We start from the raw sequence: 25,180 nt of genomic DNA, 5'->3' as shown, positions 1-25,180 counted from the left end.
TGACAGCTGGAATAGGCACCAGCAGACTCCCCGCCACCCTGACAAGGAGCAAGCGGGTTGAAAAATGAATGGATGGATGATTGAAGTGAGTTATTATTTGATTTGAGTCATCTTTTTTGTATTTAGGCCATATCATGGGTTGGACATTTGTGTCTTTATTTATCTATCCCAAAAAATATTGCTTCAAAAATAATTTCAATCAAAGAAAAACGTGTTTGAATGCAATTTTTGGGCTGTAGATACGTTTTTGATGGAAAATACGTTTTTAATTGAAGCAACTTTTAAATTGAATAATGAAGACAAAAATCTACCTCCGCACTTCTTTATCTTTTTTTTTCCACCTGATTACTTTTTAGGAATGACCTTTTAGACAGCGCCACCTATCTAAACAGGTGAGGCCTGCAGGGACACAGCCTGCGATGTGAAGGGTCTGAACCAGCACAGCTGAACAGCAGAGGTTCCTGCTGAAGGCCACAGTGACGACCCCACGGCGTGTAGGAGGGAACCAGGTGGTTGGCTTCTTCTACTGTGGTGGAGCATCCCAGCCCAAGCCTAGAAGACAAAGCTGTGATGAATTATTGTAAGGAGACACTGAATAAGGAATCACAAACTGGCATGACTCGTTCACTTTCAAAGAGGAACTGAAATGTGCTTCTTCCACCTGACGAGCCGATTGCTCACCTGATGAATGCCTGAGGAATGTTGAGGTGGTGAAACAACGCAGGCTCGCACAAAAGCGAGGAACGTCGGCACACACTCACACAGGACTGACCCAGAGGACCAAGATGAGCTCTCAGAACTTTTTCTGATGGCCAAGTGGGGACCGAGTTACTGCAGAAGCTCTTCCATAAAGACAGAGAAGAAAAAACAAGAATGAAACAAAGACTTTTCCCATCTTGGCATTCAGAAAGAGGAGCACATTATCCTTTAAGATGAATTTTAGTATTATTGCAGATGATTGTTGAATTGTTCTTTCATTCATTGAGCTGTATCAGAATTCTCTTTAAGTGAGCTAATCAGCCCCATCCCAGAAGAGGCAAAAACAAGGCAAGAAAAGAGTGTAAAGTAACTCAAACGTGCCAAAAGCAGTCAAGAGTTCAAAAAATGGGCAAATAAAGAGGAATTCATTTTAATGAGCAAAATGTAGCAAACACTAGTCAAAAACTGTAAAAATGTGGAACAAAAAGCGGCAAAATGCAAGGAAAAAAGTTAACAAGTGGTACATATTGGGCAAAAGTTTGCTTATTGGGATAAAAAGTGGTCAAAATTGGAAAAAAGTGTCAGAACTTTTTGAAAAGGGGCAAAAAAACGGGACAAAGGATGCAAATATAAGGTTTCCACCTTTTAAGGTTTTCTGGGGGAATAATAATCAAATTTAAGACATAAAAAGCCACAAATTGAGCATCACTGACTTAATAACAGCTTTTATGTGTGATTGCTAATAATGTAGTGGGAGGGTCTGGACAGAAAATGCCCCTGGATGGATGGATGGTGTTGCTCACTTTTTGGATTCAAAACTCACAAAACTGGATGGTCACATGCATTTGTCCATGCAAATATTGTCACGTGGGTGTTTTTGTCCATTCCGAATAAAAGATAGAATTAAAAAAAGAAAGAAACAATGTTTTGTGACTAATTAGCATCAGATAGTGTATTTCTGTGTACCTGATGAGTGATGTAACCATGAACCCGCTCCAACATTCCCATACAAGTGAACTCCTGAGGTGTGAAAGGCTTCACCTGTAAACACACACCGTGTTACTATAGTGACTGCTGGTGGAAACTCTCGCTGGTCCAGAGGAAACTGTACCTCAGTGCTTAAAATGGCTTTGAGAGCCAACTGTATGTCAGTCTTGTTGGTGACATCCACAGTCCACACATGGGGTTTACCAATGAACTCTTCAGCATACGGGTGCTGGGAACTGATCTGGAACTCAAAGGTGTGAATATTTTTATTTGGTTTAACTAACAGTTTGTTATGCTGTGGTTAAAAAAGACTAAATCTTTGCAGAAATGAGCCATTTTAGTCTATATGAGAGTGATATGAGAGCGGCTATCACCTGTCTTGTGGTGGGCTTTCCTCTGTAGAAGTCATTATTATCTGATGAATGCGGTGGTTGGAATCTGGGCTGGAGGAAGGCACAGCCAAGAGCGATGGCTTCGATAGGAGCAGGGCCTTCATATGGGAACCCAAGACCAACAAAAACCTGCAGGCAAGACAGTTGTTAAACTGATTCATTTTTTGGTCTGAAAAGTGTTATAATGTTGGTGCGTTTGAAGGACTTTGGCCCCGTGGTGTTTCATGACACCTTGGCTTTGCGGAGGAGTTGTAGAAAACGATGCTGAGTCAGCAGTCCATGGTTTTTGACGAACGTAGGCAGATTTGAGCGCCGTCCTGAAAGCTGATAGACCGTAGCGTGTGTTTCTATTTCCTCACTTATCACTTTGACATATTCAGATTTCCCCTGGTAGATACACAATAAATAATGCATAAATATACATAAAGGATGGAAAGATTTATAAACACACAGCTTTGTGCCAACACTGTACTTTATGGGCCATATTTCACCTGCCACATGTAGTCTTGTTTGCCATAGACGACGGCAATCCTGTCCTTCTTGTAACACTCTGGTTGAAATTCATCCTCCAGTGTTTCTACGTTTGCTGCTGCCTCTTCACTCACAAACCCAAGGAAGGAGTTATCAGGGGTGTGGGCTTAAAAAAGAACAGGAACATGAACACGTGTCTATGGACAAACAATCGTTCTAGGCAAAGTTAAACTGATGCAGAACACTTGTAAAAAAGATAAAAATAATTAATTAATTTGAGGTTAAATGTTTACAGCTTATAAACACATAATTAAATATGGCAGCAAATGTCTTTGTCTTTGTGTAATAATCCTGTGATGAATGTGCAGTATTTTATTGTTCCTCGTTATTTTAAAAAGCTAGAATTGGGATTCTACAAAACATGACCAGACATGGAAAAGGGGTATAAAAAATTGAGGTGTGGCCACGAATTAGCTATGACACTAATTTATGGCCAAAAAACAAGTATAACGTACACACAAACCTCTACTATTAATAAATTATATTTCTTGTGCACACTAAATTTATTTCATGGTAATTATTTGTGGCCAAGAATGTGTTTAATATGCACATCTTTATTTCCCATGTCATGTCTGGGGCTCTGTAGGATTGCACTATACTTGGATACATATTCATATCCATCCTTTATTATTATTATTATTATTATTATTATTATTATTATTATACTGTTTCCAAGTCACATTCCTCATATAATTTTAAACTATACTTGGCCAATAAAACTTTTGTGATTCTGATTCTGTAGATGAGCAAACATGCAGCGTTTCCTTCCTATCAAACTTCCTCTGATCATCGTTACTGTGATCAGAGGTGAAAACCAGTTTATGTTAAACTTGTCTTGCAGAGAAAAAAAAAAACCAAAAAACACATGTGAAGCATAATTCATGAGCTGCAGGTAATGAGAGTTTTACATGTAGGCTTTGGTTCTGGTGCAGTGTTTAAATAGGCTGCTGCCTCTGACACACAGAGGAAGGTGTCAGAGATGAGTATTTACTTTTTAGAGGAATGTGTCAGCAAAGGTGTTTGTGTGTGTGAGAGCGTATCGCTGCATCGATCTGAGCTTGATAACAGTTTCATGTGTGCGGGATTCTTGTCTGCTTTAATAAGGTGTCTGTTTAAAAGACTTTTTCCTAAACTCGCTGCACTGAAGAAGGGCCAATGGTTTCCAAATTCATCGCCCATGCTCACCCATCAGATCTGGGAGAAAAACCTCTGAGAAATAAAGCATGATTTTTTATTTCACTACTGAAGGAAAACAAACAGAAACATGAATGTTTTGCTTTTTTACTGTTTTTGTACAAATATCTTCTTTGTTGTGTCTTCCTTGTGTTTAGGGGTTGGTTTTTCTTTGGTCTCTTTTTGTCTCTAATACCCTCAGCTTTTCGCCTTTTTTCTCAGCAGAACAAATAAACAGTGTCCCAGGATGAAGGATGAAGAGTGTCTTATGGTCCAACTTGCTTCCATCTGCCGTCAGGGTGGGGAAGATGACAGAGGGAGGTGTTGGAATGAAGCCTCTGTCTTGGCAATGAGCTTGTTTAACCTTGACTATTAATCCTCTCGCTCCAAGGACTCTGTGGGGTGTGTGTGTGTGTGTGTGAAACACTGCTGCGATGGCAGGCACTTTGAAGGCAGTTTACTGTGTTATTCAATATGAGCTGACGCACTCTCACATATACTGTGTACAGTGTACTGTAGTGTGGGGGGACTTACGAAACATTGTCATGTACTGCCGAGGTTGGAGACCCCAGCTGCCCCACAGGGTGCTGAACCCGTGCCTGTGAGCGTAACCTGGAAGGTTAAACGCTGGTTCAGTGCCAAATGAATCCAACACTCTGAAGCGGCATCTGGAAAGATATTTCCCAGTCAAATAAAAACAGTCAACAAACATGCAAAAAGCTTTGCTAAAGGCCTATTCCAATAAAAGCTTAATTTTAGTATTCATATAAAGGGATAAATGGGATTGGCACCGATGAGCTTTCTCTGTGTCTTCTTTTCCCACTACTTTTTAGTGACTTTAAAAAAAAATGGTGATCCTACTGGTAATGCTGGAAAGCCAGTCCCATGGCTCCTCGGAGGTGAGCCAGCCCGTGGTAGTCTGTGTAGATCAGATCAAAGGTCAGGGGTCTTTGGAGGGGACAGCTACCTCTCCCTGGAGCAGCACCTATGAGGCTGGAACAATTACATTTGACAGGTTAAGGAAATGTGAGTGAAAATCGTTTGGAAAAACCTCGTGACTTGAGCCACCTGCTTGTAGACATTGACAATCTGAGCATTTTTATGTTCACGCCATTGTTTCAGAGATACGGGAATCCCTGAGGGCGAAAGAACTACAAACTACATTTTATGATGAAATGTCAATTGTTCTGGAAGATTATCTTACATATTTCCTGCTGTTATTCAACTACTTAAGTTTCTTAACATTCTCAAATTCCATTGCGTTTCTATTAAATTTACATTAATAATGTTCGTTATCTTGCTTTAAATTAAACGTATTAATAAAAGAGAATCACAAAACTTCTGTGAATGCAACCATGTCGGAAATAAACTGAATAAATAAAAATAAATAAAAGAGAATCACAAGTATTAATGCAATATTTAGCCATGGTGCAAGATAGCGGTGGAAATTTTTACACTAATTTTGGATTTAGTTTTAGTCATATAGTCTTTTGACTTAATTTTAGTCAAACGTCTGTCATTGGGACTGTTTCAGTTACGGTCTAGTTTTAGTCAACTAAACGACTTTAAGATTTTAGTCGACTAAATCTGTCTCATATATAGTCTTTCCTTCCAACAAAATTAGGTTTGATTGGATAACTTCCAAAAAAGAAACATTTCTGATTGATTTTTTTTTTTTTACGTCAAAAATATCAACATATTGGGATACAGTTCTCATTCACATGTATTTTTTTGATTACTCATAGTCTCAATAATGTCACTTAAAAAATGTAGTCGACAAAAACCTGTGATGAAAATATTTCCCAAACAAAATTGACTCTGCAGGATATGTATATTGTCCTTTAAATAAACACTTATTAATGACAGTGATGCTGACCTATGGAGATGGCTCTGAGAGGCGCTGAAGGTCAGGTTGTGACCCAGAACTGTGAGACAGGCACTGAGGTCAGCCCACTGGACCAGTTCACCAAGAGGACCACCTTGCTCCAGCATGGCTTGGAAACGCTGGCCTGCACTCCCAACCAGCGCACCGGGGTAAAGCAACACCTGAAGGACGACACATCTTACCAACAGCCAACTGTAAAAATCAGAAACCCCATCAGGGAAAGGGAAAGTGCAACAATTACAGATGTTTATACCTTCATCTGTGGTGTGATTGTCCTGTTGGGAGTCCTCTTCATCATCATACCAGCTCGTATCCACCTATGGGATATTCTTTCCACTCTAGACCTGATAAACTTTACTGCAAGGGTGTTGTTGTTGTGCAGATTGTTGATCACTTTATAAAGTGGAGTCAGAGTTTCACGCACCTCAGCCTGTTTATGATGACAATCACAAATCCAATTCATATAAAATCAACACACTCCTGATCAGATTAGCTACACTAAAAGTGGAACAGCCTAAAACATCCTTTTTTTTCTTTTTCACGCTGTCTCTAATGACAGGGTTTCTTTATTAACACTGTATTCCCTGGAAAAGCAACCCACATTCCCTGTCATTCTAATATATAAGAGTAAAGACCAGCCAGGCACTGTGATTGCTCAATGTTCCAGTTATAATACGTGTTTCTCATACTTTCTACGAGTATACATATTAATTCACTAATTCACTTTTTTAACCGTCAGAATTCGGCCTGTTGTAAAATTCCACGTCTGATAAAAAATTTACCTTTACTGGAACTTTTATACATTACACTGTCATTATCTGCCATTAGCATGAATAAGGTGTCTTAAAGACTATCATTATGTCACGAGACAGAACTGAGGCTCAAGCGCAGACAGCACAACAGGAGGCACAAATACAAGTAACTGATTTATTTCACAAAACAGAATTCAACATAAAACCAACCAGCGCCCTAAGTGGGGTAGTGGAGAACTAAGGAAGTGCTGAGCAAACTGAGGGAGACCTAATACTAAGGTTAAATAAGAACAATCAGGAAACTACTGACGAAACCAAAATTCTAGGCCTAAAGGCATAAACTAAGAAAGGGCAAAAACTAACAAAAGAAAACCTCTGAACCCCGAATGGGCAGGAACACTGAGACGCTCGAGCTGCAGCCAACACAGACGAAAGGAAGGAGCCTGGCACAGGAGTGGGGAGGAACCAGCTGAAGGGTGGAGAGAGCAGAGAGATTCCAGAGATGAAGGAGGCAGAAGGGATCCCAGCGGCGGAGAGGGTCTGAGTGAGCAATGTTTTATGGTTTGGCGTCGGTTTGTGGTCTGCCAGTGTCTTAAGTAGTGGTGTGAATACTTGCAGGTGGGGAGACCACTCCCCGCCGCAGCTGGAAGCAATCCTGAAGATTAGAGGTGAGTAGTCCGGACAGTGAGGCATGGAGACCACCAGATGGTGCCAACGGACCACTTCAGGAGATGCCAGAAGTAGAGGACATGACAGTACCCCCCCTCCTACGTGCGCCTCCAGGCGCACGACCAAAACGTTCAGGACGCCGCCGCTTGAGGTCCCTGATCAGGTCTGGGCAAAGGATCCGACTGCGGGGGACCCAGCTCCTCTCCTCAGGCCCGTATCCCTCCCAGTCCACGAGAAACTGGAGGCCGCGACCCCTGCGGCGAACATCCAGCAAGCGCCGAACCGAGTAGGCGGGTGAGTCATCCACCATCCTGGGAGGAGGGGGGGGGGGGAACAGGAGGAGCCAGGGGGGAGTCCCTGGAGGGCTTGACCTGCGAGACATGGAACGTGGGGTGAATTTTCATAGTTCGGGGAAGGGTGAGACGTACCGCTGTCGGACTGATGATCCTCTCCACGGGGAAGGGGCCGATGAACCGAGGCGCTAGCTTCCTGGATTCAACCTTCAGAGGGAGGTCCTTGGCCCTCAACCAGACTCGTTGGCCCACAGAGTAGGTTGGTGCCGGGCAGCGACGGCGGTTGGCCTGCCGCTCCATCCTCTCAGTTGATTGTATAAGTCTGGCCCTGGCCCTGTCCCAGACCCTTTTGATCTGACTGACGAAGGTTTGTACAGAGGGAACGGAGAGTTCTTGTTCCTGGGAGGGGAACAGCGGAGGTTGATAGCCGAGGGAGCACTGAAAAGGAGACATCCCCAGAGAAGAGTTTATCTGTGAATTGTGTGCATACTCCACCCAGGTCAGATGCTCACCCCAGGAAGTGGGGTTGGAGGAGACCAGACACCGGAGGTACGTCTCCAGAGACTGATTGGCCCGCTCCGCTTGGCCATTAGACTGAGGGTGAAAGCCAGAGGTGAGACTGAGGGTGGCTCCTAGAGCAGCGCAGAAGGCCTTCCAGACTCCGGAGATGAACTGTGGACCCCGGTCCGAGACAATGTCTGCTGGTATCCCGTGCAACCGGAAGACGTGGTCAACTAGGAGGGATGCCGTCTCCCTGGCTGAGGGGAGTTTGGGAAGGGCGACGAAGTGTGCTGCTTTGGAAAAACGATCAACAATGGTGAGGATGACCGTGTTACCTCCAGAGGGGGGTAGCCCCGTGACGAAATCTACAGCGATGTGTGACCAAGGCCGAGTGGGCACTGGGAGTGGTTGAAGGAGGCCCGAGCTGGGTCTATAAGGGGTCTTGCCCCGGGAGCAGGTGGGACAAGCGGCGACAAAGTCCCGAGTGTCTCTTTCGAGAGAGGGCCACCAAAACCTCTGCCGCAGGATGGCTGTGGTCCGGAAGCCCCCAGGGTGGCAGGCGAAGCGAGAGGTATGAGCCCACTGGAGCACCTGGGTACGCACAGACTCAGGAACATAGAGAACATTAGGCGGGCAGTTACCTGGGATTGGCTGTTGGGGCTGTGCTTGACGGACCTGATCCTCCACTTGCCAGGTTAGAGAGGCGACAAGACGAGCAGGGGGAAGGATAGATTCTGGGTCACCAGAGGGTTCGTCGCAGGAGAACTGACGAGACAGGGCATCCGGCTTGATGTTACGGGACCCCGGGCGATACGTGAGGGAAAACTGGAAGCGACAAAAAAACAGCGCCCAGCGGGCCTGCCGAGAGTTCAGTCTCCTGGCTGAACGAATGTACTCCAAGTTCTTATGGTCCGTCCAGACAATGAATGGGTGCTCTGCCCCCTCCAGCCAGTGACGCCACTCCTCTAGAGCGAGCTTGACCGCCAGCAGTTCCCGGTTCCCCACATCGTAGTTCCGTTCTGCTGGGGTCAGGCGGCGAGAGAAGAAGGCACAGGGATGCAGCTTTTGGTCAGATGGGGTCCTCTGGGAGAGCACGGCCCCAACCCCGGAGTCCGAGGCATCCACCTCGACCACAAACTGAAGGTGGGGATCTGGCTGAACAAGGATAGGAGCAGAGGTAAAGCGTACCTTGAGGGACTGGAATGCTTGCTCGGCCTTGGGGGTCCACTGGAAGGGGATTGAGGTGGAGGTCAGGGCTGTGAGAGGGGCTGCCACCCTACTATAATCACGGATGAAGCGGCGGTAAAAGTTAGCGAAGCCCAAAAAACGCTGTAACTGTTTCCGGGTCTCTGGCTGGGGCCACTCGGTGACAGCCGACAGCTTGGCCGGATCCATCATAACACGTCCTGGGGAGATGACAAAACCCAAGAATGATACAGTAGTAACGTGAAACTCACACTTCTCCGCTTTAGCAAAAAGGCGGTTCTTCCACAGGCGCTCCAAAACCAAGCGGACATGGCTGACGTGTTCCTCCTGGTCTCTGGAATAAATCAGGATATCGTCTATGTAGACAAACACAAAGCGGTTAATCATATCCCGGAGCACATCGTTAACCAGGTTCTGGAAGACGGCGGGGGCATTCGTGAGGCCAAAGGGCATTACTAAGTACTCAAAGTGTCCCAGGGGGGTATTAAAACCCGTCTTCCACTCATCTCCCTCTCTTATTCTCACCAAATGATAAGCATTTCTCAGGTCTAGTTTGGAGAACACTTTGGCCCCGTGGAGAAGGGTGAAGGCAGAGTTTATCAGAGGTAGAGGGTACTTGTTCTTCACAGTTATATTATTTAGGCCCCGAAAGTCAATACAGGGTCGCAGGGACCCGTCCTTCTTATTTACAAAAAAGAATCCCGCACCTACCGGAGAAGTGGAGGGCCGAATGATACCTGCTGCCAGGGCGTCCCTAATGTAAGTCTCCATGGCGGCCTGCTCGGGTTTCGAGAGGTTGTACAGACGGCCAGAGGGCAAGGTGGCTCCGGGCAGGAGCTCGATGGCACAGTCGTAGGGCCGGTGAGGAGGCAAGGATAGGGCATCCTCCTTACTGAAGACTGGAACTAGGTCATGGTAAACCTCAGGAACGCCGGACAGGTCTGGAGGCCGAGGATCTGGCTTGGGATTTACAGGAGCAGGGGATGGGGCTGAACGGAGACAGTTAGCATGACACCCAGTACTCCAGGACTTAACCTGGCTGCCGCACCAGTCAATAGAGGGGTTATGTTTAATCAACCAGGGGTGCCCCAGCACCAACTGTGGGCGCGAATGTTCCATCAAGTGAAAGGTTAGTGTTTCATGATGGTTACCTGCTAACCGGAGGGAGACAGGAACTGTTTTCCGGCGGATCGTGGCCAGGGAGAGGCCGTTGAGAGAACGGGCCTCCACGGGAGAATCCAGTGGCACCGATGGGATGTGGAGCTGCCTGGCGAGGTCCGAGTCAAGGAAGTTCTCCTCGGCCCCAGAATCCACCAGCACGGTCACAGAAAGTGAGTGGTTCTGGAAGCTGAGTGTGGCGGGTAGCTGTAGCAGATGAGGGGAGGTGGAAGCAGTCCGGCTCACTCGTAGACTCCCCGTCACGAGTGAGCCCTCTCTTTTGCTGGTCTCTTGGGGCAGGAAGCAATGAAGTGCCCGGAACCCCCACAGTAGAAACAGGTGTTAGTAGCCCGCCTCTGCTCCCTCTCTTGCTGAGTCAGCGGTGCCCCACTGATCCTACCAACCTCCATGGCCTCGGGGGCAGCCTCAGGGAACGGTGCGGGCGTAGCAGACTGGAGAGTGGGACTCAGTCGGCGGGAGGGTGCTGAGTCCCTCCAGTGTGAGCGCTCTCTGCGCCTCTCCCTCAACCGATTGTCAAGCCGGATGGCGAGGGAGATTAGGGCCTCCAGGCTGGCCACCTCCTCCTTGGTGGCGAGTTCATCCTTCAGAGCCTCGGACAGTCCCCTATAGAATGACCTCTGGAGGGCCGGATCGTTGAACCCACTGGTAGCTGCAAGGGCCTGGAACTCCACGGAGTACTCTGCAACACTGCGGGCCCCCTGCCTCAAGGCCATGAGGCGATCTCCAGCGTCTCGGCCCCGAACTGGGTGATCGAAGACGCGCCTCATGTCTGCAGAGAAGCGGGAGTAGGAGGAGCAGACCTCCCCCTGTTTCTCCCACACAGCTGTTCCCCAGTCCCGTGCAGGTCCCCGTAGAAGGCCAATTAGATATGCGATTTTAGCCCTATCGGACGCGTAGGAAGTCGGTTGTAACTCAAAGACGAGTGAAACCTGAGTCAGGAAGGCCTGGCAAGAACCGAGATCCCCAGCATAGCGCTCAGGAACCGGAACCGTGGGTTCACGGCCTACCGTGGCCAGAGCCGAGGGAGAACCTACAACCGTCGTCTCGTGGGCATTAGTGGGGGTAGGCTGGCTACCTGACGCAGCTATGGAAGATGCTAACACGGACTGCTGACCAGTAAGGTGAGACATTTGACTGATTAAAGCATTAACGCTAGACGCAAGAGTCCTGAGTAGCTCCTCATGCCGGCCTAGAATTGCGTCATGACTAACTACAGCCTGATGAGCGGCTGAGCCCTCATCTGTCGTGCGATCTGCTGAGCTCATTATGGCCAAACCATACTGTCACGAGACAGAACTGAGGCTCAAGCGCAGACAGCACAACAGGAGGCACAAATACAAGTAACTGATTTATTTCACAAAACAGAATTCAACATAAAACCAACCAGCGCCCTAAGTGGGGTAGTGGAGAACTAAGGAAGTGCTGAGCAAACTGAGGGAGACCTAATACTAAGGTTAAATAAGAACAATCAGGAAACTACTGACGAAACCAAAATTCTAGGCCTAAAGGCATAAACTAAGAAAGGGCAAAAACTAACAAAAGAAAACCTCTGAACCCCGAATGGGCAGGAACACTGAGACGCTCGAGCTGCAGCCAACACAGACGAAAGGAAGGAGCCTGGCACAGGAGTGGGGAGGAACCAGCTGAAGGGTGGAGAGAGCAGAGAGATTCCAGAGATGAAGGAGGCAGAAGGGATCCCAGCGGCGGAGAGGGTCTGAGTGAGCAATGTTTTATGGTTTGGCGTCGGTTTGTGGTCTGCCAGTGTCTTAAGTAGTGGTGTGAATACTTGCAGGTGGGGAGACCACTCCCCGCCGCAGCTGGAAGCAATCCTGAAGATTAGAGGTGAGTAGTCCGGACAGTGAGGCATGGAGACCACCAGATGGTGCCAACGGACCACTTCAGGAGATGCCAGAAGTAGAGGACATGACACATTAAGCTTACATTAAGTGTTGTTCACTAAATGATGACACCTTTGGAGCTATGTTGGCATTTTAGTGGGGTTAGGTAGGGTTAGGTTACGGAACTAGAGGTGAGGCATGGGCAACAGGACGTCTTTACTAGCAAAAAAAAACAACTTTTTATTTCATTTAGTGTTCTTTTATGTATCATATCCTTAAAAGGTAAATTGAAACTAAAAGAATGAAAACTAAAAAAAAAAAGAATTTAAAAGGTTTGACACCCTACACTAATTTTAAAAAGACAGGGCTCAGACAAAGAACTCCAGGAACAGTGATGTGCCTTGGCTGTCGGAAACCTTGTGGAAAATGGTAAAAGCAAACTTCAAGAATTCCTAAAACAAAAAAGGTGGGAGGGGAGGTTAAGGTTAGGGTTGGGGGTTTAGGGTTAGGGATAGGAGGGAAGAGGGTCAGGGAAGTCTTGTGCCGCCATAAGGGTTCTAGAGGGAGGGGAGAAAATGATGCATGTTGTAACATATTCACAAAATCTGAAAATTCATACATACAAAAGTAAATATATACACCTAAAAATAAAATTAGAAACATCAAACACATAAAAATAGTGAGGAGAGAGGACCTCTCCCCACTAGTCTCCCCTCCTCCATATGGTTGTTGTGGCAACCCTGCCCTGGAATAAAACTTAGGGTAACAAATGACACTTAATGACAGCCTCCATGACACCTTAATGACATGTCATAATAATGACAGCGTAATGTCAGCCTTTATGTATAAAACTTCAAGTAAAGTGTTACCCTATATTCTCTACACCGTAATCTTATAATAGGGTTGTAATATTCTGGTTGATTGGTGTCCAGTACCTTCTGTGTGTTAAACTGAGGTTTTGGATGCCACGGCAGAGTAAAGTGATCCCGCCCATGTTTCGGAGGACAGAAATCCTCTGTGTGGCTGAGGTAGGTCAATATAGAGCAAATGGAACCATCCACCCCATAGAACGCGTAACAGGGGTCGGACTGCCAACGAGCTCGCAGGAACTGCATTGAGACAAGATGAAATCATCATTAGTAATAAAGTTAATGCTTTGATATTACATATAAATACATTTACTGTTGCTACCTACAGAGAGGTTGTTATGAACGTATAATAATACTACATACAGACCATATAAACACAGCAAAAGTTTATTGTAAAAAACAACAACCTGTTTTTATTGTTTTAAAATTAAAAAAAAGAAACTCTCTAATGTTTATAGCCAAGACACTATGATCATACATTTAGGTGTACTGTACAGGTAGTCCATAATGCAATGTTTTTTGTTTTTTTTTCATCCCAGTTGTCCAATTATAGGTAGATCTACAAATATACCTCAAAATGTTAGCGTAAACTTGAAATAATTATTATCCCAGAATGCCACCTACATTACTGTTTACAGTTTAAATAAAGTCCTTTTTAACTCATGACTGTCTTCCCATTACGTCGCAGGTTATTGCCTTTAATGCCATGAATGAAGCTTTAGCTGTAATTTCAAATGTATTAAGATATATCGGCATTTGGAGATTTAATGTGGGTCACTGGTTAATATGGCCACAAGTTGACCTTATAAACCCCCACACATCAAATCAAAAATCAAATCAAATCGAGTTTTATTGTCATTTTGCCAACCACACACAGTAGAGCAGACAAGATGAGGGAACGTTTCTCCAGGATCCAGTTTAAAAACATATACAGTATATTTTCCTTACTCACACACACTGAGACGTATTTTTAGTTAAAAATGTAAAAGTTAAATAGTTAAATAGTATATATCAGCCGGAGTGCATGAATAAATATAATTAGAATTATATCAATGTAGATGTGCAAATACCTGATACATTTCTATGATTAAAGACATTATTTTTAAACATACAAACATTTTTAAAATTATGAATTACTCACCTCCACCTTTTCTGCACACATTGGGTACGCAGGATCTATTGGCACTTTACACTTTTCAGAGGAATCTGTGTGGGATTATCAGCAGCAATAGTTTATAATTTAGATGGTCCATTAATATACTATATTCTTCACGCTTCTGTATCAGAAACTGCCAAGTAAAGTTACCTTAATGTCCACAAAAAAAAGTGCAGAAGACAATATTTGATGTATTTAACCTCTGGATTGAAATGTACAGCAAGAAGATCAGCATAACCCCAGTCATCTCTCACCAATGTCAAATGGAAACAATATGCACATATGCTTATACACTGTCTCACCAAAGGAGATTTTGAAAATAAGAAAACTAGCAAGATCAGCAAAACTGTCAGAGCAAAACAACAGTGATGCATGGCAACAAGAACAAGTTGCCCACCCATGGATAAACAGGGGAATTAATAGACAAGCTGGTGAAAGGACTGCTGGGTAACTCAGTCATATTTTATGGGTGTGAGGTAATGTGAGAGGAGGATGGTGAGGGGTGAACAGGGTGGGGATGGCAAGCGTGCATAGCGTGTGTGTGTGTGTATGTACTGTATGTGTTTGCATGTCTACAAGTGAGCACAGCTGACATGTGACGATGTCTGTGTGGCCCAAAACTTGCTGAATTCAAAGGCGAGTGCAAACACACACACACAGCCTGTGTGCATAACCGGATTCTCACCTGACACCTCACAGGAGGGTCGGAGCAAAGATTTCAACTTTTTTTCCCTCCTCAGTCACTGAGAGTTCGTTGGCAAGGGTCTCTGTGGGACTCGTTAAACTGCTACTCAAGGACTTCATCCCCCATAACCACCTGCACTCACTGCCCTTAACCCCCACCCCACCCCCTCCCATACATTCACACCCTGTATTATCACAGCTTGTTAATTTCACTGTGTGGTTAACCTTTACTAAGGCTATGAACCGTGCATTTGGCTCAGAGTATCACGCTACAACTCATGGCGACCACAGAGAAGCTTCAAATCTAGCAGTTATTGAACCTGGCCACGTGCAGAGAGGAGATTTTTTGTTATGTGTAGGTAGAATCTACAGAAGAAGCTCATTATAACTGCAACAAGCTATAAAATAAAATAAAATAAAGGAACTGCATTTCCTAAAGAGTGAGGAAACATTCCTTTGAGATCACAGGGCTATTCCCCACACAGGAGTCAGTATTCCCCCTCAGAGTCAGTATAACCTACAGTATAACCCAGTGGGTCCCAATCCCAACCTTTTTTTAGAATGTGTCCCCCATTTTGATATCACATATTTCTGGCAACCCCAAAGAGACTTCTTTTTCTTGCTGGTGTTAGTTTTGGATCATATTTGTTATACAGTGTTACAAACAGTTGTGACAAGTTGTGCCAGCGCAGATATTTTACAGTATAATGCATTTTATTTGAGCTACATTATTCATTTATTTTTTGTTAAAGAAGTGTGAGAAAGTGTAATTATAGAATACAGTTGTTAAAGATTGTGTTGTGTTTTATTTATTATTTTAAAATGTAAAAGAAATATTTTTCATCAGTATTTTTTTCTTTCATCAATTACCAGACATTTCAGGTGACCGCACTTCAATTCCAGGGGACCCCACATGTGGCCACTGAGTCAGAATTGCCCCTCGGAGTCAGTATTATTATTACAGTGCAGTAAACTAATAATGACTAACTGCAGGGGGCGCTGTGATCACTGTCCTAAGAGGTTTTAATGGAAAATTTCAATTTAATTTGACCAATTATTCAATAACCGTTAAACTTACAAAAACTGAAGGTAAAAGGAGAGTCCTTAGTATGCCATACACTGGGGTACCCACGGTCGGTACAATCTGACTAAATTTGGGGGACGAGTTATCGGACAAAAATTTATTCCACAACAATAGTAAAGTACACGAAAAACAATAGTGAGGATGCAATACATCCTCACTAATTAGGCAACAGGGTTTTTAATACAGTAGTTTAAACTGTTTTTGTCATGTATTTTTTAAAAGCACATGCATCAAAGAATTTAGAAAATGTCTATTTGTACGGTCGCCGTATGGACAACCCCTGGTGCAATTGGTATGGTTACCGAAGTACAAGTACGTAGCGTCTTAGGGTTAGGGTTAGGTTTAGGGTTAGGTTTAGGTTTAGGGTTAGGGTTAGGGTTAGGGTTAGGTTTAGGGTTAGGTTTAGGGTTAGGGTTAGGTTTAGGGTTAGGGTAAAGTTTAGTCTTAGTCACGTGACCTACAGTAAACTGGCCAAATAGGGCCCCTGCGTACAGATAGAATGTCGGTATATTGATAAGGCAACTATACGGATAGCCACTGCCAAGAATTTACCCTGTATTGCAGCATTGTTGTCTTCTCCGATGGACCGGCGCCCAGTCGGGGGTGTACCCTGAGTCTCCTGGTCATGATGGTAATAACGGCTGAGTTGATCCAGTCTCTGGGAAACACTCCTCAGCTCCTTCTCTAGTAAGCGAGATATGCCTTGCTGCTCCCGCCTGAGACTGGAAGAGAAACACACATTCTACCACATTAAATGCAATTGTATTTTGCATTAAATTGCAGTATGCACTTTACTAAATACTTTATGCATCAGTTACCTTTGCAGAAACAGACTGAGGTCACTGCTGCTCAGCTGGCTAACGGCTCTCTCTCTGCTCAGTCTCTGTACCTGTGTGCTCAGGGCCTCCACACGAAGGGCCAGTCTGCGAAAGCCAAGACTGTGCAGACCTGTGCCAGAAAATGCAAATGCAAAAAACTTAAAAGGTTTTTAACAATAAATAAAAATCTGTGTAGAATTCAAGGATATTCTTTAGGATTTATGTTCAAATCCTAAGTTATTTTTTTCAGTATAATGCTTAAAAATGTTGACTATGTGTTTGAGTTCACACACTGATGATATCTAAACTCTGACCATAACAAGTGCAAAAGCTGCTATAACAGTACTAAACAGGCAGTGTATGCACAGTATTGAGTTATATATTACTCTCTGAGGAGCATATACTGTATGATACAGTAAAAATTATTTCATTTTTGTTTGCACAGCCGATACATCACTTTTTTCATTTTTTAATTTTTTTGTTGTTTTAAAAGCAAAACTTTAAAGAACAATAAAACCTGCATTGTTTGTCAAAAACAACTTCTCACAGATAAAACAAAGTATTTTATTGTTGTATTTGAGCAAGGATAACAATGCAATTTATTATTATTATTATTATTATTATTATTATTATTATTATTATTATTATTATTATTTGTGAAACAAACACCAAAATTCATTCATTCAGTTGAATTTGCTGTGAACTTCATTTCACAAAATTGTGCATGAATAGAAAAATAATGCATTGCATGACGAGTTGATATATTTTACCTCCGCCTGTGTTACATAATTTGAATTTGATGTTATTGACTTTTTCAATGAGACAATTAGACGTTGTGCAGCGACCCCTTGTGGAAACAAATGAAAACATTTCCATGCAAAAAAAAACTATTTTAGTAAACTTAGGGAGCGTCTGCTGATTTTAGAAGAGAGAAACACCTTTGTTTACATGCCAGGCTTCAAACTCACAAAGATTTAATACAGATGACAGATGTAGTCAGATATTGCATATATTAAGAGAAATAAAGTGTTGCATGCTGAAACTTCAGTATCTCCCACCTTTTAAAGTTAGGCTGTCGTCATTCATTATCTCTACCTCTGGTTAAAGTAAAACCATGAATTTTTTGTATTTCACAAGAGTACATCAAACTGTAGCCCAGATCCTGGGGCCACATTCGGCCCTTGGTCTAATTTTATGCGGCCCCCAAAGTAAAAGTACAAAATGACAGAAAAATACACAAAACAAGAGCAAAAATACACTTAAAAAAATACAAAGAATTACAACATTGCAGGAAAATACAGTAAAAAACAAGAGAAAAACACACAAATTACTCCAAAAACACACAAAACCACTACAAAAATGAACAAAACGAAAACAGTAAAACACAAAATTACTCAAAAAAGTACACCAAAAGACAAGAAAAACACAAAAAAAAAAAACTCTGCAAACCCATAGCACTAACAAAAAAAGCAAAACGACAAAAGAAATACACAAAAAATACTTAAAAAAACATATATTTTACAGAAAAAATACACAAAAGGACTACAGAAATGCTCAAAATGCCTCACAATAAGCAAGACAACAACAAACATACACAGAATGTGAGAAAAACACACAAATTGTTAGAAAAACTCTTTGTTCTTTCCTGTATTAATGATCAGATCATTCATTATTCTAAATGCTCACATGAATGTTCATCATGTGACCCTCTGATCAAACAAACACACACATTTTTTGTGGCTCTGCTTTTGACTTGATAATCATCATATATTTTTTTAACACTTTCTTCAAACAATGATTAAATGTGTGTGTACCTGTACCATGATCTTCAGGTGATCTTCCTCCAGGCTCATTCATCATCATCTCAGGTGGAACCCAGAGGCTCTGCAGCAGCAGGGTTAACCCAGACAGACACACGCAGAGCAGCATGCAGCCACTAGAGGGCAGGATACAGTTTGTATGGTACAGGTACAGGTACAGGGATGTCCAGATGTTTTAACCATGGGGTCCAGTCAAAGCTCTATATTCAGCCATGCATGTATATTCATGAGTTACTTTGATGTAAATAAAACCTTCACGCTGACTTTTATCACCGGCTGAACATATTTCACATTCAGGACCTTTCATGACCTTGACTGATGTGTTCAAAGGAGTCTGTGAGATGCGTCACATGGACGCCCAGTATCATTTTAACTGGGGCAGTGGGAGCCATCTCTTCTCTCTTTAATTCCCTCAGGCCAGTAAACCCATCAACCCTAACCTAAAGAAAACACTGCAAAATCAGACTCAAGTACAGTACATGCACCAACACCTTTAAGGATCTCCTGAAACTGTGGACAGGGAGGTATATCTTTACTTTACAGCTGTCAGAGTCCCAGTACTATCTACATGTTGGAGATAGTAAAATTTAGAAAAGTAGTGCTAATACGGTGCATGAGAAGTTGATTCAGATTCAGATATGTGATTGTTGGCCATATGTTGGTGATCCCACAATTTTGGGCATATACAGTATGAGGTGGTAAGAAAAGACTCATGTCATCCAGTTTGATCTTACCAGATGATGCTTTCCACCATCCACCAAAACAAATTCCTTGTATATATTGTGTCTGATTCTGATTCTTAAAACAAAGTCTGTCAACTTAATGAAAAGTTATAAGTTAAGATGGGTGATAATATTGACACATCGATAATATTATGCTCATCAATTTTATCAGCCAATATTAGCTATAAAATGTGATATCTGTTGGCATCTGTGTCAGTTTTTAGAATTATTATTTTGCACAGATTATATTTATTTGTCAAACACATCCAGTGGAGTATCACATTAAAAGTAGACTAAACCTGTTAAATCCATTAAGATATTTATTATGGAACATAAAATTAGGTTGATGGGGAGGGGAGGGTCTGCGTAAATATTGGTGTTGACAAATATCGGAAATTTAAAATTTAGTACTTGACAAAATCGGCATTTTCGATATTGGCAAAAGAGCTAATATCGAACATTGCTTGTACGGTAATAAGTCAGTTTTTGGAATTTTGTGCACTTGTCAATCACCTGCATCTGTGAATGAGGTTAAAACTCAAAGATTACATATATGAGACCCTGGGGTGCAAAGTGCAAACCATTCCGGTACAGATATGAGATAACTTAGTAATATTTGGCTTTGATTATGAGCATCAGTCATAGTTTTCATCTTACCTACGAGGTCGCAGTGCAACGTGCATGACCTTCCTTTCACCATGTGTGGAATCTTACTGTCAAAAAAACATAAACAACAAACAAACAGATGTCAGTAATGTCACAACAACAAATGTTTTCATGGAAAAATAAGAGTAAATACTAAAGAACTAAAGAGGTTTTTCAAGAACTACAAGTTCTTTTGATTAGCAGCTATAAAATTTCCACTTCCAATGGGAATTTGCATCTATATCACAGATTTTTTGTAAAGACAAAATAAGATAGATTAGTGCATGTGGAATAGAAGTATGAAGCTACAGTTTTACTGTGCTAGCATGACCTATTTTGTAATAGCTCTATATGATTTTTATTCCTCTTATTAAAAGGCAAAACATTTCCACGCGATATATGTCAATACTGTTGTATGTTAACCTATGAATGGATATTAGGTGATGTTGTTATTTCCTGCATGAGTTATCATACAAAACATTTTAACCATGAGGTCTGTTTTGTTATACTTTCAGAGTTGGCGTCAACAATAGGGCATACAATGCAAACCGGCCCACAAACACACTTTTACACACAAACCTCACCATCGTTGGTCTTCATCCAAACCATTTAACATCCATCAGGCCTTTAACAGAACACAAAAAACGATGAGAAAAATAGATCTGCTGATGAAAAATGTCGAGCAAAACAGAAACGTTTTGCTCTCTTTCCCTCCTTGTCTTCTCCTTTCTCCTTCTCAGGGCCTATGATAGGCATCCTGAGGTTGTCTTGGTAACCTGACTCCCTTTCAAAGAAGACAATACAAACTGTGCAACTTGGACAATTCACAAATACAATGGAGCCCACGCTATTGGATGGCAGGGTTTTTTTTTTGTCCAAGTGACTAGACTCAAGCTTTGTTTGTGAACTGAGGGAGTTTATTTTAGAAGTTCAGATGATACAATGAATGGGATAATACAGCGAGAAGACTCAATGATTATATATACTATTAGAGGGAAAGGGCAAACTACAGTTGTTTGACAATAAAATATCTACATGCATTTTTTATTTACCATGTTTATGTTAAATGAGGAAAAATGAAGTTTTTGGATGGACTTATATTGGACTTTTGATGCACATTCCCTGGTCTGAGCTGCAGCAAATTAAAGCCATTCCATTTCTCACACAATCTTTGCAGAACAAGTAGTTTTTGGCTATAGCTGCAGGATATTGCTAATGTGCCTTGAGCTTGTCTAAATTTTGCTCTAAATACAGAGAATATACTTTTTTTTTCTCTTTAAATGTAATCCAAAAGGCTTGAAAGGGATTGCATGTCTGAAATGAAAATAATTAAATTCACGGCTTGTCTGAATTAATTTTGTCGCTTTGTCGTGATAGAATAAAGAAAACAAGCAAATTTCTATGGGGTCTTCTTAGGAAAGACGAAGAAGATTAAAAAATTTTAAGCACATAAGTTAATGTAATTTTTCATCGAGGCCTTCTTTTGATTACATACAGAAATAAAGCTACATAAAAACAAAACTGTGAACCTGAAACTATTAATCATGCTAAGAGTTAGAAGAAATTAAGAGAAATAATATCCCATTTGAACAGAAGAGACACTTGCTCGAGATCAGATACATAAAGTAGACCTGGTTTTCAAAATTGACCACCTGACTCACCGTGTAATGTCAAAGGCATTCAGCATTTCAGTCAGGATCACTTTATTCAAATAGCTTTATTTAGCATGCCTTTTAGGCTCTGTTCTGGGACCTCTCTGTCCTTTCCAGCAGCTGAGTGGAAAGCCCGAAGCGAAGGGAGCTCTCTTTTGCTTTTCCATGAGTTACATGGAGAGGCATAAGCAGAGAGAGCGGTCAGCGGGACCCCCTGAAAAAGGAGCACAGATGTTTAAATGGCAACAAAAGACAGTGTTTAATTAGACAGAAGAGGAGGAGCTGGGGTGGGGTTGGGTTGCGAGGCGTTTGCAGACGAAGCTTGTGGAAGTAGGTGTGTTGCCGTGGTTTTAATGCAGCGCTGAGACCAACTCTGACCAGTGGGAAGCATAGGACTCGATCAGCTGGATGATTCACTGATTAGGGGATGGATGCTGTCAGTTGTTAACAGCTACTGACAGATGAAGGTGCTGGACTAGCTTGATCTCTGTGCCTGCATGAACTAACGCGGTGCTCATTTTAAAATAAATTTGGAAAACTAATGATGAGAAAGCCTGTCTAACTGTTAGTAGAGGGAGGAGCTTGTTGGTCACTTTCGATTGGTGAAGCTTTAGTTGGAGATCATTCTTGAAAATGCTTCATAAACACTTGATCCATCGTGTGTAAAACTAGAACTTGGTGGTTTGATTTTCAGCCTCTGGTTCTGTTGATGGAGGGTCGCTGCTTTTCATGCTAGTCTGGGAATGACTAACTTTGGTTAGTGAGCAGCTCTTCAGATGGAAAAGGGTTCAAATCCTTTTCTTTGTAAATTGAGTTTGCATGTTCTCTGAGTCTACTAAAGATTTTTCAGCGCACTCACATTTTCTCGGTTCTAGACCCACCAACTAAAGTAAAACTGTACATTTTGAACTCTGCGAAACTGCTGTTGCGTAACAAGTGTAAAATCCCAGGCTGAAGAAATGCATGCAAGCAGGAAAACACATTGGGTAGTTAGGATCAAACCTCTAATAGACAAGTGACAATTTACCACCTAAACACCACCAGGTCAACTCGTCATTTAAATAAGCTAAACTTTCACACAACAATACATTAGGATTTCACTTTTGTTCTTTAATTCACCAACATTTATTGATCAATACATCATCATAAAGATAAAAACATTTATATTAAATTACCAAATGGCGATTCTAGCACCCTTTGGTGATTCTAGTTTAATAATTGTTAATAAACTGGATTAAATCTTTTTTTATCCTTTGGTTTTGTGTAGGTGAAGTGGGAGAGAGTGGTAGGCACGCTGTGTGGTAGCAAGTCATGTTGTAGGCAAGGATTTGATGAGTTTAACCTCCATAATCTACAAACTAAAGGCTTACAGGCTTTACATCCATCTGTCACTCTCTCTCACACACACACACACACACACACAAACATACAGCCCCTTTCGGCATTTTTTACGCATCAGTCAGATACAGAAATATTACCAGCATGTCCTAGATAGAGTCCAGATTGGAGCAGTGTGGTTGTTTATTAGTTAGTATTTCTGTCACCCAACTCTAGCTACTTTATCCATGTGTAAATTTGCATGTTCTCCTTTTGTCCACTGGAATGATTACACAGTCCAAGAACATGCAGGATATTTGAGTGTTTGAAATTAAGAGTGAAAGTGCGTGAATGTTATTGTCTGTCTCTCTGTTGGCACTGTGACATAGCGTTGACCTATCCTGGGTGTACATTAAATTAATGTTCACAGTTTGTGCAATGTGCATTCACCAACAATACGAAAATGTAATAAGGGGTAAGAACAAAATTGACTCATTCAAGGGAGGTCATCTCACATAAAGAATAAAACCAGCTGCATGCAAACAAGACGAGCTACAACCAAGCATCATCTCAAGCTGAGTTATTACCAAAGGCTGAAGATGGCTCTACTATTAAGTTATCAGTAATAACTGTCATGTGCGGAGCAGATTGTGTATGTGGCTACTTTGAGACTTGGACAAAGACGAGGTTTGTTGGCTCTGCTGTGGAACTTCCAGTCATGTCTCAACAACATCGAACACTCATAAACAGGACAGAGTTAGATTAAAGACATGGAAGCAACATGCAACTGATGCAGGGTCTTATAACTTGTGATCTGGAAGTAACTAATGAATACAACTAATAGTAAAAGTAAAATGTGTAAAGCTTCTTTTTTTTTTTTAATCTTGTTAAAATAAAAGTTTTTCTCACAGCTGCTGGATTTTCATGTCATGTATGGACTGAAACAGGAGTGTTCAGTTATGTATATTTATGTATATATTCAATATGAAAATTATTAAAATCCAAACAGAATCCAAAACTTAAACAGATAATTAAAGTAAAAAAAAAAAAAAGAACAGAAACTTATCCTGTACATGTCTTGGGGTGATCAAACCACACAATAATACAATAGGTTAAGACACTCTTTTATGCAATAGTAAAAGTCCAAAAATTTACATTTCTCTAGTCTGAACGTTGGGGGTGGGAACCTCTGGATACCTCGTGATACGGTACGATACACGATACAAAGCTCACGATAACGATTATCTCACGATATGACGATACTGCGATTATCGATATATTGGTCAGAAATCAATCTACGATAATCTATGACATAACAAGAAAATAAAAATTAAGTGAAAAAATACATTTTCATTTTATATCTCTGAAAGACAATAAATTGAAAAAGTGTCCTATGAAGCGTGACACTATTTTAGTGCAACATTTCAGTAAATAAGTGTCAACATACCAATGTAAATGAATAAGTGTCTCCAATAGTGCTTTCTGTAAACAAAAATAGGGTCTTTCTTACCAGTGACACCATTATAGTGCAATATTCCAGTAAACAATATATTGGTTCCTTCAACAAACAGTGAGAACATTTCTGTGAAGACGTACCTGCACATTTTATTGAAAAAGCAGAAAATGTTTTAAAAAAATTAAAATTAAATTTTAAAAAATAAATAAATAAAAAATAAATAAATAAATCGATACTTAGCGGGAGCATATCGATAATCGATCGTGCAGAAAAATATTGCGATATATCGCCGTATCGAGATATTGTCACACTCCTACTGCACATCAGAATCGTGTACAGTAATAGGCGACTGATTCCTTTAGTGACAAATGTCAATAACAAGTTCACGTTTCTGAAGTGTTCCAACGCAACTTGTTTTCTTTACTCCATTGTACTACATTTTCTACCCCCTCACGATAATGCAATTCATCTTTTGAACTAATAAACCCAATGATGGTTGTATCATCTGCGTATTTAATTAATACATTATTTTCAGGAGATGCTACAAGGTCGTGAGTGAACAACAGGGGGCTCAAAACACATCCCTGTGGGAAACCAGTGCTAGCATACAGTGCTACAGCAAATACAACCATTGATTTTCAACCTTTGTGGTCGGCAATTCAAAAAAATAAATATATTAAAAATCTTTTTACAAAAGGCATCATCAAGTTCAAGGTATTTGAGTACAAATGAGCTTTGTTGGGACCACTGAGTTAAAAGCTGAACTGTAGTCTTTGAATAACATTCTAGCATATAGATGCAAAGTAGAACTACTGTAGTAGACATATTTGAGAAGTAGGAGGGATTTTAACC

General features: G+C 41.8%; 1 protein-coding gene across 1 annotated transcript; it reads right to left on the bottom strand.

The window, feature by feature from the left end:
• Positions 1-380: 380 nt before the first annotated feature.
• LOC114481798 (alpha-1,6-mannosylglycoprotein 6-beta-N-acetylglucosaminyltransferase B-like) lies at positions 381-20,528 on the bottom strand. Its single transcript, XM_028476836.1, has 18 exons — positions 20,488-20,528; positions 19,916-19,971; positions 18,537-18,652; positions 16,717-16,846; positions 16,486-16,620; positions 14,116-14,191; positions 13,041-13,214; positions 5,921-6,097; positions 5,659-5,828; positions 4,644-4,775; positions 4,317-4,450; positions 2,570-2,715; positions 2,310-2,465; positions 2,061-2,207; positions 1,811-1,927; positions 1,666-1,740; positions 682-842; positions 381-552 (listed from the first exon to the last, which is right to left on the bottom strand). The coding sequence occupies exons 2-18, from the start codon at positions 19,939-19,941 to the stop codon at positions 381-383; spliced, it is 2,244 nt and encodes a 747-aa protein (XP_028332637.1). The 5' UTR covers positions 19,942-19,971; positions 20,488-20,528.
• Positions 20,529-25,180: the final 4,652 nt, after the last annotated feature.

The sequence above is a fragment of the Gouania willdenowi genome, chromosome 19, assembly GCF_900634775.1.
Source record: "Gouania willdenowi chromosome 19, fGouWil2.1, whole genome shotgun sequence".
NCBI classification, from domain to species: Eukaryota; Metazoa; Chordata; class Actinopteri; order Blenniiformes; family Gobiesocidae; genus Gouania; species Gouania willdenowi.
The sequence above is the reverse complement of the archived record's forward strand: the minus strand, read 5'-3'. Positions and strand labels throughout refer to the sequence as shown.

Excerpts from the sequence above, each read along its gene's own strand:
- LOC114481798 (XM_028476836.1), bottom strand. The coding sequence starts at position 19,941 with ATGCACGTTGCACTGCGACCTCGTAG. Across the intron at positions 16,847-18,536 it reads AAGATCACCTGAAGATCATG|GTCTGCACAGTCTTGGCTTT; the intron begins GTACAGGTACAC and ends TTTCTGGCACAG. Across the intron at positions 4,451-4,643 it reads CTGGCTTTCCAGCATTACCA|ATGCCGCTTCAGAGTGTTGG; the intron begins GTAGGATCACCA and ends ATATCTTTCCAG.